The following is a 14421-nucleotide window of genomic DNA, read 5'->3' on the forward strand; positions in this document are numbered from 1 at the left end:
GTCAAAAATGACAGATAAATATATACAATGACTAGACAGGTTATTTAGTTACAATGGTACTGAAGGACTACTCACCCCTGTCCAAAAACAAAAAACAAACAAACAAAAAACCCGTTGGGGTTAATTTCTCAATGCAAACAAAAGTATTTGTAAATACTGTGATTATTATAAACTTGGAAACATACCTGGAATCAGGACAGTGATGAAAGTAACACACAAGGTCAATCATATTTCTGATCTGTCTTCATAAAGCCTTCTGGCTCCAAAAGCCCAACACTGTCCCTCAATATAAAACTAAGAAGAGAATGACTTTACCCTACTTGCTGACATTCTTCTACAGAATAATCTTTCACTAGGGCAGGGCTCAAGCTCCATTAACTTGCTTCTCTAGAGTGTGATTAGCAGAGCACCAAATTTATAAACTGATAGGGCCACCAAAAATGCTGAACACACTTTTCAAACAGAAGCAAACTCCCCCCACCCCCCAATTGTTAGTTCTATGCGCCATGTTATTCTTGAAACTTACGTGGCTACCAATAAGAAAAGAATTAGGGAAGGTTTGAACATATCTTGTACTTTTCATCAAGGCTAAAGTGCAAAATATCTCCATATCTCTGATATTTTAATAGGAAAAAACATCAAACACACATAATAAAGAAACTGAAGTGACAGTAAAGCTAATACAAAAAAGACCTCTTTAAATATACACCTGAAGACTACATAAGACCAATTTTTCTTTCTTCAGTGAAATCTGTAAATGAACCAAGTTCTCACAGAACTTGACATTTTGTTTCTCTTTCCCAGGATCAGAAATTCCAAAATTAGAGGGAAAAAATGGAAGAAAATAACATTGCATGACAATGGACACTAAGTTCATAAAGAACCTTTTTAAAAAATGAGATTTTATGGAAGAAAATACCATGAAAATAATAATCCTATGAGAATTGTCTTTTAAGCACAGTAAATTTGAGCCTTGGTCTTCATGAAGATACTACAGCTTATATAGAAAACTATAAATATACAAGACTCCAGGAAAAAAAGTCAAAATACGTATTATTTAACATTCTGTAGGCCTAAAAAACTTTGGAGGGGAGGGAAAAGAATAGCCAACTGAATCTTAAGAATACAGAACTATGAAAAATTCCTGGGTCAAAAGGGTGCTCCAAATGGAACCATACTTAGTGAAAACATACAACTTAGATTATTTTTAAAAGGAAATATGTCTTGAATAATTGCAGTCCCTTCCAAAAAGGAAATCTTAAATTAAGGGGAAAAGATTCTAATAGTGTAAACGAGTCTGGCTCAGAAAGAAAACTGAACAACATATCCAAGATTCTGTCCATAAAAGTAAAGACGTTACATCTTTAATATTAAAGAAATAGGCTATAAAAAAAGTTCATTCTCAGACTTGGTTTTAGTAAAAGCTCATTTGTGCTCCTTTGTGGGTGCATAATAAAGTTCCATGGGTTTGTTCACTTTCCAGTATTTCTCACTGACCAATTCCAAAGAAAAAGAGCCATTTAATACCTAAAAGAGAAAAAGAAAGAATTAGAAACTGCTTAAAGCACAGTAGTGAGATGTACCAAACATAAAAGCCCTTTTTTTTTTAATCTTAGGATAAAACTTCTTGTCACGTATACTATTCATGAAAGAACAACCAAAAGATATCAAAATGGTAACTACTACCCCATTGCAATTTCTCATCCTGTCAGGGTCTCAGGGTCCTGAACCATTTTGAGTAGGCCCCACCAAACCACCTGCCAGTCTCAGCTGGTGAATGTGCTTCCAGTTTCAATAGCTATTCTTTTAAATACTCACAGTGAACTGCCCACTGGCTGTTGCTATGTAAATGGTATACTGCTTCTCACTGGCTGTATCAAGGTTCATCTGGTTTGATTCTCCTTTGCTTCGAAGTTCTTCCAAAGCTAACCTCACAGCCAGATACTTGGATAAGTGATCAACAGTGGCATTACCTGAAGTCTTTATGTATCTGGAAAAATAAATTAAAAATTTAATTTCTACATTAATGATAAAAACATACTCAAACTATAGAATACGTTTCTAACAAGCTAAATAAAATGTTAAGTGTCTCAATTACTCACAAAATAGTATCATAAATTTATTTCTCTACTACCTAAACCTTTTTATTGAGAGGTACTGAAGAGCGGAAAGTACAAACTTACTATCTGTCTAAAAGGACATGAAAGTTCTACCTACCTTATCATCCAAAAATTATATAAATGACAAATACAAACACATACAAGGAGAACTGCAGGGAGAAAAGAACATAACCCTCAACCCCAATGAGCAGAATTAGGTCATCTACAGCAGCAAGAGGAATAGTAAGAATATGAGCAAATTTCTTGTTGTCTAAGAACTGATGGATTTTCTGGTTTTTAAGACAGAGCCTAGAAGCACCAACCTTGAAAATAAATTTTTTTTAAGCATGGTATACCATTCAATCACTCATTGAACAAGTATTTGATACTTATCTGACCTCAATGACAGGCAGTGTGGGGATAAGTGGTAAAACAGCCATCTTTGCCAGCATGAATTCTAGAGCCTACTGGTAACCTTAGTATCGTTTAAATAACTCTTCTTCCCTCTACCTAGAAGTGTCATTCCTTTCAGATACACAAATGTGGATCGGAAGCACATGAGGAAGGAAGTAAATAACAATCTACACAGCCAGAATATCCAAGTGAACGCTGGCAATCAATGATATAACAAATACTGCCCTTACTTCTTATGTAAAACTACCTTTTAATTCCAAATTAAATATTATAAATTCAGATAATCTAAGGCTAACCTACACACTTACCTTGTCTGTGCACTATCATCTTTTTCCATTAGTGTAGGATGAGGCCTGAATACTAATTCAATTTCACTAGCACCATCCATTACTGGATCAATTGCCACTGTTGCATTGTTATTATCAAGCTCAAGCCCGGAATCATCAGATGTTTTGGTCCGTTTGTTACTAGGTCCTGCTTCCTGATTACTGTGTGTGGATGCATTACTACAGTGAGAACTGTCACCATTGTCTTCTGCTCCACTACCATTTTCAATCTGTTGTTTCTTGCCTCGCTGTAATCTAGTTAAGGAAAAATAAGGGGGTTGCATAAAATTTACATTTGGACCTTTTCAACATCAATTTTAAAACACGTTTACTGAACTTCAGAATTCTAAAAAAGTCTTCATAATTGAATTTGCTTCAAGTTGGATAATGGCATTTATTTCCCTCGTGTCCCAGAAAGTTCTAAAGAACCCCACTCATATATACATATTTGAATAACTCAAACAAATGTTTATATTCACTTAAGAATTTTCTTTACTTACTATCAGAATTATTGCCATTTGTATTTTGATCATTTGTTATGAGATTTTAAATCTAAAGTCATGATTCAGAAAGAAAATTTAAAAGTTGAGGGAATATATTTGTGCCCCTTTTTAGTTAGTTAGAAGTTCATAAGGAAACAAGATTTAAGATGAATGGGAAGCACTCCCTCCCTGCCAACCTCACTCGAAGTCTGCTAATATAATATAAAATTATTCTAATGAGAAAAACGAGATGGTATCTAAATGACAAGCATGGATAGAAAAGCAGTCTAACAAGCTCAAACACTAAACAACAGCAACAACAACACTAACTGGGCATGGTGCTCTGGTTATACAACTGATTTACTCATCAAAACAACAGTCAAGGTGGTTATTATCATTTTATAGTTGAGAAAACCAAAGAAAATGAAGTTCAAAGCCCCATGGTTATAAGCTCATAAGTGCCAGAACTAGAGCTAGGATGTGATACACATCTACCACACCGCCCACCCCCAACCTGTATATGAAAGAAATACATGTTTACTGCCAGAACAAGGAAATAACAGCCCGCTGCTTGGGAAAACAGCTCAAGAACTTTCACTTTTTAAAAAACAAAACACACACGCACACACACAAAATCCTGCTTATGAAATCTATAGACCACTTTTTTTTTTTTAATTTTTTTTCAACGTTTTTTATTTATTTTTGGGACAGAGAGAGACAGAGCATGAACGGGGGAGGGGCAGAGAGAGAGGGAGACACAGAATCAGAAACAGGCTCCAGGCTCCGAGCCATCAGCCCAGAGCCTGACGCGGGGCTCGAACTCACAGACCGCGAGATCGTGACCTGGCTGAAGTCGGACGCTTAACCGACTGCGCCACCCAGGCGCCCCTATAGACCACTTTAAAATTAAGCAGGGATCAATAATAAAGGGCAAAACTATGATTCAAGAATATATCAACAGATACAACAAAATATTTAGTCTTAAAAAGTTTAGAACTAAGCCAGTCACAATTCCACTTATATGAGGTATTTAAAGTAGCCAAATTTCATAAAAACAGAAAGTAGAATGGTGGCTGCCAAAAGCTGAGGGGAGGAGAAGGAAATGAGTTGTTTAATGGGTACAGAATTTCAGTTTTAGAAGATGAAAAGGATTCTGGAAATTGGTTATACAATAATGTGAATGTACTTACACATTACTGTGAACTGTATATTTAAAAATGGTTAAGACAGTAAATTTTATGTTATATTTTCTATCACAATTTAAAACATATTTCAAAACAAACAGGCCAAAATAATGAAACAAACAAAAAAAACCCAGTGAAAACATAAAGACCATACCTAAACATTTCCTAAAATCTGCAACTAAAACAAAAGCAAAGTTGTTTCAGTTGACTGTAAAGTAATCTAACAGGGTTACTTGTCTTACTATATTTATTTTTACCCCACACTTATTTCGAAAAAAGTTTGAGGTGACAGAGCTAGATTAATTTATTTCAGGCAGCATTCTTAGAATAATGTTAATATAGATTAATAGATTATATCTTGCATATATCAAATCATATCTACAATACTACATACTACTCTAATAGCATTTCAAGAACTACACCATCACACTTGAATGTCATAGGAGGAACCATAATTAGGAATGTGAATATTTAGCCTCTACTATTTAAAGAACTAGTAGAAGTAGTACAGAATCCAATATAAGTATTTTGACAAAGATCAAGACTGCTACACACAAGAAATTAATTTTAATTCAATATAAAGGTAGAACTTCAAAAAATTCATAATCAAAAATATTTACTGAGCAGCTCCTTTTTAAAAAATGTTTACTTATTTTTGAGACAGAGAGCGTGAGCGGGGAAGGGGCAGAGAGAGAAAGAGAGAGAGAGAAGGAGACACAGAATCTGAAGCAGGCTCCAGGCTCTGAGCTGTCAGCCCAGAGCCTGATGCGGGGCTCAAACTCATGAACCATGACTGAAGATCATGACCTGAGCCAAAGTCAGATGCTTAACTGAGTGAGCCACCCAGGTGCCCCATGAACAGCTACTTTAAGCCAACCATGGTTCTATGCACTGGAGTAATAAGAATCAATAATACTGACAGTCTCTACCCTCTAAGGGCTTATATTATTCTAGTGCAATTGGTAACACACAAATGTCAGAGAATAAGAGCTGTAGGGAAAAATCAAGAAGGGAGGGTAAAAAGGTATGGAGTGCTGAAGTAGAAGATAGGAACTTAGCAACCTGAAGAAAGTGAGAGAGAGTGCCATGTGGATTATCTGGAAAAGGGTTCTTTACAGAGCACAAAAGCCTTGAGACAAAAGCATGCTGGGGAAGTCTGAAGAACAGCAAGGAAGCTGTAAAAAGCTACGAACAAATGAAAGGAACTCTTGTCATGTCCTCACACCACTAGAAACGTTCAAGCAAAATCAAAGGACTACCTATAAAAATTTTGCAAAGGGGATTCTTTCTCCTGCTAAAAGACTAAAATGAACAACTATTAAAATCCCTCAAAGTCTTAGAAATTTATATAACTCTTTTAAAATATATGCATTCAGGGGCGCCCGGGTGGCTCAGTCGGTTGAGTGGCCGGCTTTGGCTCAGGTCATGATCTCACAGTCTGTGAGTTCGAGCCCCGCGTCGGGCTCTGTGCTGACCGCTCAGAGCCTGAAGCCTGTTTCAGATTCTGTGTCTCCCTCTCTCTGCCCCTCCCCCGTTCATGCTCTGTCTCTCTCTGTCTCAAAAATAAATAAACGTTAAAAAAAAAATTAAAAAAATAAAAAAATAAAATATATGCATTCAGCATTTTATTTTACTTTGTTAATCAGAGCTGTAGGCCAGTTTAATACAGTTAGAATGCAGCACATCTTCTTCAGAACGACTTCTAAAACTTTAAAAATAGCTATGCTTGAACCTCAATCAAAAATTCTGATTTACTTCATTTGGGATGGTACCAGAGGCCCTAGAATTTTAAAACTTTCCGTGATTCTGAAGTTTAACCTAGGTAAGAAACATCAGACTGGGACAGGGCTTTATTGGCATCTCCTACTTTGGAAAATGAGGACTCCCACTGAGGCCTAAATACATGAGAAAGTATCAGAAAGGACCATGGAGGAAAGGAAGGGGGAAAAAAAACAGTTAGTTACAAACAGAGAGGGAGGGAGGCAAACCATTAAGAGACTCTTAAATACAGAGAACAAACTGAGGTTGATGGGGGGCGGGGGGTGATGGGCATTGAGGAGGGCACTTGTTGGGATGACAACTGGGTGTTGTATTTAAAGAGATGAACCACAGGAATCTACCCCAAAAACCAGGAGCACACTTTACACACTGTATGTTAGCAATTTGACAATAAGTTATATTTAAAATAAAAAAAAAAAAGTGTCAGGAAACAAAAATGAGGGTAAGAAAGTATCCAAATAATGCAGGGTGTTGGAAGCCATCATCATGGTCTTTTAGCCTGAAAGTGAATACAATATAGATATTAGAGACTTCAGAGCAAAGGAAAACCATGATCTGACTTTCAATTTAACAGAATCACTCTGGCTGCTGTGCTGAGAATGGACTTTGTAAAGATAAGCAGGGAAAGTAGAAAGACCAATTAGGAGGCTATTTTAATACTCAAATGAAAGATGGTGGTGGCCTAGACCAATTTGGATACATTATGGAAAAAGTTAAGACTTAACTTTCAGTCTGTTCACAGACTGAAATGCACAACGTGAGAAAAAAAGAAAAGAGAAATGTTAAGGCTGACTCCCAAAGTTTTTGGCTAAAGCAAGTGGAATGACAAGGTTGCCATCAACTGAAATGATCAAGAATGAAGAAAAGTAGGGGGTATGAATAAAAAGTTCAGTATGGGGGGCCTCGGTGGCTCAGTCAGTTAAGCGTCCAACTCTTGATTTTCGCTCAGGTCATGACCTCATAGTTCATGAGTTCAAGCCCTACATGAGGGCTCTGCACTGACAGCACAAAGACTGCTTAGGACTCTCTCTCTTCCTCTCTCTCTTCCTCTCTCTCAAAATAAATAAATAAACTTTAAAAAATTAAAAGTTCAGTATTGGACATGTTAAATTTGAGTTAAGGAATAGCTAATTCATACAAAAGGAACCAGGAGATTATCGTCTCCCAGAAGCCAGGTGAAGAAAACTATTCAAAAGGAAATTTACTGTGTCAAATACTGTTAAATAAGATGGAAAAATGAGGTCTGAGAATCAGCAATTAGATTTTGCAATGTGGAGGTCACTGGAAAATTTGATGAGGGGATACGGGGGTGGGGGAGGGTGTGATAAAAGTCTGACTACAGGGGGTTCAGAATAGAATGCGAGAAGAACTGGAGACCATGAACACAGACAACTTTTTAAGCAGTTGTGCTATAGAAATAAGAGGAGAAAAGGAATGGTAAGTGGAGGGAGAAGTGGATACAAGAGAGAATAGAATGGAATACCCTATTACAAATGAAAGTGTATATTACATGGAAAGGTAACCATGCAGAACCACTATTTACAATTGTATTTTATCTTTTCCAAAGTGGAGGCTGTTAAGTAAATTCAATATTTTAATAAAAGTATTCAGAAAAACGGCCACCATCTCTGGCTTCCTTTTCCATATACCTGTTCATGGCCTGTATCTTCAGTCCTTCTTCAATGCTGTGACTGAGTGCTTGCTGGTTATTGTGCTTGTTGATCCTGGCTAATACCCTCTCTTGATGAGCTTCATACTCATCACGACTTGGATAAATTTTGCTGATGAGTGCATCAAAGTTTGGGTCTGGCCTTAGTGATCTTTTAGAAACTAGCTTTTTCCGACAGGTAGGGCATTCTTTATTGCTAAATAAAAAGAGGGGAAAGAAAATGTAAGCAATGTCAGTATCTTTGGGCTAACGACAAAAATATCCAATTTCTGGATAGTTATGTTTATTCCAATACCTTTATTAAGTCACAGAAATTTAACCTGAATTTCTCTGCGGGTAAGCAAGATTTTGGAAACTTGAGACATTCAACAGAACTTGTTAACAAAGAAAAATGTGAATACTCCCCAATGATAATTTATATACAATCATCTTAGAAATAAAAATCTATTTCTTGTTAATATAAATTCCCCTATATCCATGCCACAAGGAAAAGCTACCCACTAATACATATTAATTTATGTATCAATCCTTTTATTAAAATAGCATTCATAAGGATATTATTTTATATAATTCAAAAGTAGAAAAACCATGGTTTCATGCTTTGTAATTTCCTCAAAACAAATACTCATGCTTTTATAAAGCTTTTAAAATTGTGTAAAATCAACTGTTTCAAAACAAAGATTCTCCAATAATTAAAACTTAGACTTTAGAAGAATTTCTAGTTCTCAAATGAATACCTATTAGAGAATGTATTTCTCAATACCCATAAAGCACCATCCTGGTATAATTTAAGTACCTAGTATAACTCATTTCAACGTACCCACTTCTGAGGGCTGTGATAATGCAGTCTGCACAAAAACGATGTAAACACTCCTTTGTAGTCATGGTGTTCTTCAACATATCCAAACAAATTGGGCACATTAATTCACTGTGTAGACTTCGGGGTGAAACCACAATTTCCAAGCCATCTGTTATTGCCTCCTGTAGAAGAGTCACTTTAAAATTAAATGCTACCTATTTTATTATGGACAAGTTCAAACATGCAAAAGCACTAAATATGACCAAAATGAACATTTATATACCCATGACCCGGCTACCACCACTGTCAACTCACAGCCAACCTTGTTTTACCATAATTTCCCCCCAAATCCCCTCAACCCCCCACCACTGTTATAATATCAATGCTCTTATTTTAATGGCTAAAAATAATATATTAATGTGTTTAAAAGATAAGTAATGGTAAATCATCTTGGCCTAACAAAAAAAGCATTGAATTTGGAATCAGATGCCTTCGGTTCCAGTTCTAGACCTATTAATGTGACTCTAAATAATAATTTAACATTGTTTTGTTACCCGCAAAATGAGGAAGCTAAGGCTAAATAAAATTTAATCCTTCTATCTTCACAAATTGCACCATTCTGTTAACAAACTACATTATTTCACACCATCCATTAAAAGATTTTAAGATTCCAAAACAAACATTCTCTAATTTATATACATGTTCACAGTAATGTGTAAGTACATTCACATTATTGTATAACCAATTTCCAGAATCCTTTTCATCTTCTAAAACTGAAATTCTGTACCCATTAAACAACTCATTTCCTTCTCCTCCCCTCAGCTTTTGGCAACCACCATTCTACTTTCTGTTTTTATGAAATTTGGCTACTTTAAATACCTCATATAAGTGGAATTGTGACTGGCTTAGTTCTAAACTTTTTAAGACTAAATATTTTGTTGTATCTGTTGATATATTCTTGAATCATAGTTTTGCCCTTTATTATTGAACACTGCTTAATTTTAAAGTGGTCTATAGATTTTATTTTATTTTATTTATTTTTTTTTTTTTTTTGAGACAGAGAGAGACAGAGCATGAACAGGGGAGGGGCAGAGAGAGAGGGAGACACAGAATCTGAAACAGGCTCCAGGCTCTGAGCGGTCAGCACAGAGCCCAACGCGGGGCTCGAACTCACAGACCGTGAGATCATGACCTGAGCCGAAGTCGGACGCTTAACCGACCAAGCCACCCAGGCGCCCCAAGTGGTCTATAGATTTTAAAATCACTTCTTGAGGGGCGCCTGGGTGGCTCAGTCAGTTAAGCATCCAACTTCGGCTCAGGTCATGATCTCACAGTTCATGAGTTGGAGCTGTGCGTCAGGCTCTGTGCTGACAGCTCAGAGCCTGGAGCCTGCTTCAGATTCTGTGTCTCCCTCTCTCTCTGCCCCTCCCCTGCTCATGCTCTTTCTCTCAAAAATAAACATTAAAAAAAAATTTTAAGTCACTTCTTGAACCTTAAGTCTTGATCCATAAAAGTAGTTTTATACAAAGTGCTCAGGTTCTCAGGTTAATCTACAAACTAATTTAATCCATAGTACCGGTACTAGTATTTCTAACTGTCACGTGTAAAAATGTTCCAATGCAAAAATGCATTTGGAGGTCCAATGTAGAATTCCAGAACACATCTCCCAGCTGCAGAGACATCAGTGACTTCTTTATCACCACCACCACTACCCACCCTTCCCACAAGGTGGCACTGAGTACAAATTTACCTAGCTCTAAAGTCACAACCAGGCACTCCTATGGACTGAGGAAAGATATCCAGTAGGTGGCTACTGAAGAGGAAGGTCAGAAAGAAATAAAGAGCTTTCTATGTTATTGACACTTTGTTTCCACTAGTTCTCCATACATATGTTTTCTCTACAGGGCCAAAGAATGATGACCCTACAAGGAAAAACAAAAACTACAGATATTGTCCATAAAGGACTCAAGTAAAATGCATTTACAGTAACTACCACTATTTTTGAGTGTCTTAGTATGTTTCAACCTCTCTATAGCACTTTCAGTATTTTCTTTTACTTAATTTAATACACACACAAACTTCTGATGAAGAAACATCACTCCAAGTATGCTGACTCAGCTAGTAACCAAGTTTGTCCTCTTCCTCCTTAGAACTTGCCTAGTAAAATCCCAGCCCTGTACTCAACCACCCATGTTCTCCATGTCTGTACCAGTGCAGGTGTGTAGCACTGTGGGAGAAAAGGGGGGAATCATACAACCAGACTAGTATCACTAAATTTCACGTTTCAAATGGGTGTTCAACACAGCTCAGCAATTCTCTCGTAACAAACTTGTTTTTTCTATGTGATCTTATACCTTTTCTTCTATCTGCAGAACTTCCTACACCTGAACACTGAAAAGCTTATCTTACCTCAAATTTCATTGAGAGCTCTCTCATTTTCTCTCTGTGACATCTTTCTTTTTAAATTATTTTTAATGTTTATTTATTTTGAGTGAGAGAGAGAGAGAGAGAGAGAGAATGAATGAATGAATGAATGAACAAACGAATGAACGAGCATGGGAGGGGCAGAGAGAGACAAAGAATCCGAAGCATGCTCTAGGCTCTGAGCTGTCAGCACACAGCCCAATGCGGGGCTCAAACTCAAGAACTGTGAGATCATGACCTGAGCTGAAGTCAGAGGCTTAACTGACTGAGCCACCCAAGCACTCCTCTACGACATCTTTTTAAATCATCATCATCTTTCTTGCTAAAAGGAGAAAACATGCCTCTTTCTATCAAAGGGACATTCCTTCCTACCTTTTCAAGTATATTCTTTTGATTATTTTATTTGCTCTCAGGCTTCAGCATGAGAAGCTCTCAGGCTTCCACTAAACCAGCCTAGAGTAGCATCTGCATGGGGTTACTATCTATAGTGAAATATGAATGATACACCTTAGAGCAGTGTGGAGCCGGGGCGGCGGGGGGGATATCATTGGTACACCTCTATCTCCCATCTTACAAACAAAACAAAATTTTAAACTTCCCAGTTCCATGTTCCCCTCCAGTTTTTACTCCACTTCTTTGCTTCTCTGCACAGCCAAACTTCTCTGAAAAATTGCCTATATATTTTCACTTTTTTCCCCTTCAACACAGTACAATCTATTTAAGTGAACTTACTCCTGTCAAGGTCATGAACTATACATTGCCACATTCAAAGTACACTTTTGTAATCCTCATTTTACCCATCCTCTAGGTAGTACTGAACACAGTAGCTACATCCTCCTTCTTGACACAACTCCTCTTAGATTTTGATCCCCTGTTTTTCTCCTATTTTTCTTTACTTTGGCTGTTTCTTTCAGTTTCCTTTGCTGGCTTCTTTTCCATTACTTCATTTCTAAATGTTGAATCTCCCCTGGATGAAGTTCTGGGGCCCTTCTGATCATCTCTCTCCAGGTTTCCAGATTATCTTATCCATTCTCACTGCTTAAAATTTGCTGACCACACCCGAAATCTTACAGTTAGGCCAGACTCCTAGTTAGCATCTATGCCTGCCTGACTTACAGGCATTTCAAAATGAGTTCAATTTTAAGTATGTTTATCTCCTTCAAACCTGGAACCCCCCCAGTCTTTCCCCTATTCACCTTTTTTTAAAAGATTTTATTTTTAAGTCATCTCTACACCCAACATGGCGCTCGAACCCACAACCTAGAGATCAAGAGTCACACGCTCTACTGACTGAGCCAGCCAGGTGCCCCCCATCTTCACCTCCTTGATCTCCCTTAATGCCCCCTCCCATGATTATCTGTTACCTCACTGAGGACTTTCCCCATTTACACAACTTCTAAAATGTACAATTCTATGGATATTTGTTTAATGTCTATAAACTCCATAAGCTGGTGCCACAACTATTTTATTCACCACTTCACCTAGTGCCTAGCTTAGGACCTGGTACAGACTATGCACTTGAATTATTTGTTTAATCAATGAATGAAGTGTAAACCAAACATACCCAAGTCAACTGCTTGCATATAAATTCATTATTACCGTTATGCTCTTTTAAGTATTCATTTTCTAAAAATGTATACCAGTTTACAGATGTGTCATATTTCCCCCTAGTTACCTTAGTCTACATTACCTGAGGTGTTCGTTGTAATTCATATAAACTGAGTTCCCATGTTTTGCTTAATGGTTGAGTTCCGTTTGTCTGCACAGCCTGAGACATTGCTAGGAATAAAAAGGAAAGAAAAACAATTTCAGTATCTGAAGGGGAAGTAAATCTCAAAACTGATTTTTTGGAATTGTGAATCCTAAGAACAATCAAAATAGAAATTACACACTGGCTCCTCAAAAATTAAAAAGAAGAAAAGCTCAAGAATCTTTTCATTTAAAAATACAAGCTACTTGAGAGCAAGAGACTACACTGAACTCTAAATACTCTACAGGTGGCATAAAAAGCTTAAAATTATTACTGAATGTACAGAAAACTCTCTTAATCCTAAACAATAACTAAGTTTCTAAACATTTAGTTCTATGATTCAGAACTGAATAAAGAAAATGTAATAGTCTTCAGCATGGTCAATTCTTGCCCGACACAGCAAAATCTACTTTATAGTACTTTAAACTCGTGCTCATTCTGCCTCTACTTTCACAGTTCCACTCATGAAAAATCCTCTACCTGATATAGTAAGTCAGCTTATAATGTTCAGAAAGCTCTTCCTAACGCTGAGCCTTAAAATGCTACCTATTCATTCTATAGCTGCCCTCTGGAGACACAATGATTAAGACTAATAATTTTTCTACATGACAGCCTTTCAAATATTTGGGTACTGTTATCATATCCCACCTGATTTTTCTTTCCTTTTGGCTAAATATTCTAGTTCCTCCTACTGCTCACCATTTGCATTATTTCAAGGTCTCCTCACCACCTTGACATTAATTCTGCCTCTCTCCTCTGGTTACGAATAAACTTAACGTTAAGGCCAATTTCTGTGCTTGTCTTTGAGTAGGGGAATGGGATCTAGGATACATCTGAGGAAGATGGTCTTAGAAAACTAACTCCTCTCCAAAACAGGCAAAAGAAGGGGCTCCAGGCATTAACATTTTTAGTAGGTATCTATTATTAGCCAACCTGAACTGCTCTACGTCCTTGCCTCAGAATTCACAGCCTAAAAAGAAGGAAATCATGTAAATAAGTAAACTACAATCTGACAAGATAAATTCTAAGCAGCAGAATCAAAAAAACAATATGGAATTTCAGAAAAGAATCAAGGAATTTGAGGAGTAAGGGAAGGCTTCAGCAGAGATGGAGTAAGCTTTAAAAAATAAGAGATTACTACACCAAGATGGGAATAGAAAAGAAAGAGGGTTCCGGACAAAATAGAACACCATGTATGAAGACAGGCATGAAAACAGAATACGCCTGTACTCAGGAGCTACTGGAAGTTTCAAATGAGTGATGCAATCAAATAGTTTCACAGAAACTCAAGTAATAGTTGCAGAAGGTAGAGGAACAAAGAGCAATTAGCAGTAAGAAAAGTGAGGACGCTGTTTCAAAAACCTGGTTAACTATCTGAACCAAAGCAGTTAAGCATGGACATAGAGACAAAATTAGATGGACTTAGTGATACATTCGACATTGATGTAAGAGAGGAGGATCCAATATGACTTTGGGAAAACAACTATCCTTTAAG

The 14421-nt window shown here is 37.0% G+C and overlaps 1 protein-coding gene across 4 annotated transcripts in view; it reads right to left on the bottom strand.

Annotated features, from left to right (window-relative positions):
- Positions 1-1333: 1333 nt before the first annotated feature.
- RNF2 (ring finger protein 2) overlaps positions 1334-14421 on the bottom strand; it is a 46314-nt gene continuing 33226 nt past the window's right edge. For all 4 annotated transcript variants that reach the window (XM_042925007.1, XM_042925006.1, XM_042925008.1 and 1 more), the window contains exons 2-7: positions 12867-12955; positions 8774-8934; positions 7934-8149; positions 2822-3094; positions 1819-1990; positions 1334-1527 (exon numbers count right to left, since the gene is read on the bottom strand). In XM_042925007.1, the coding sequence (XP_042780941.1) occupies positions 1426-1527; positions 1819-1990; positions 2822-3094; positions 7934-8149; positions 8774-8934; positions 12867-12953 (1011 nt within the window). In that variant the 5' untranslated portion in view covers positions 12954-12955 and the 3' untranslated portion in view covers positions 1334-1425. The remainder of the gene's footprint in view (positions 1528-1818; positions 1991-2821; positions 3095-7933; positions 8150-8773; positions 8935-12866; positions 12956-14421) is intronic.

The sequence above is a fragment of the Panthera leo genome, chromosome F3, assembly GCF_018350215.1.
Source record: "Panthera leo isolate Ple1 chromosome F3, P.leo_Ple1_pat1.1, whole genome shotgun sequence".
NCBI classification, from domain to species: domain Eukaryota; kingdom Metazoa; phylum Chordata; class Mammalia; order Carnivora; family Felidae; genus Panthera; species Panthera leo.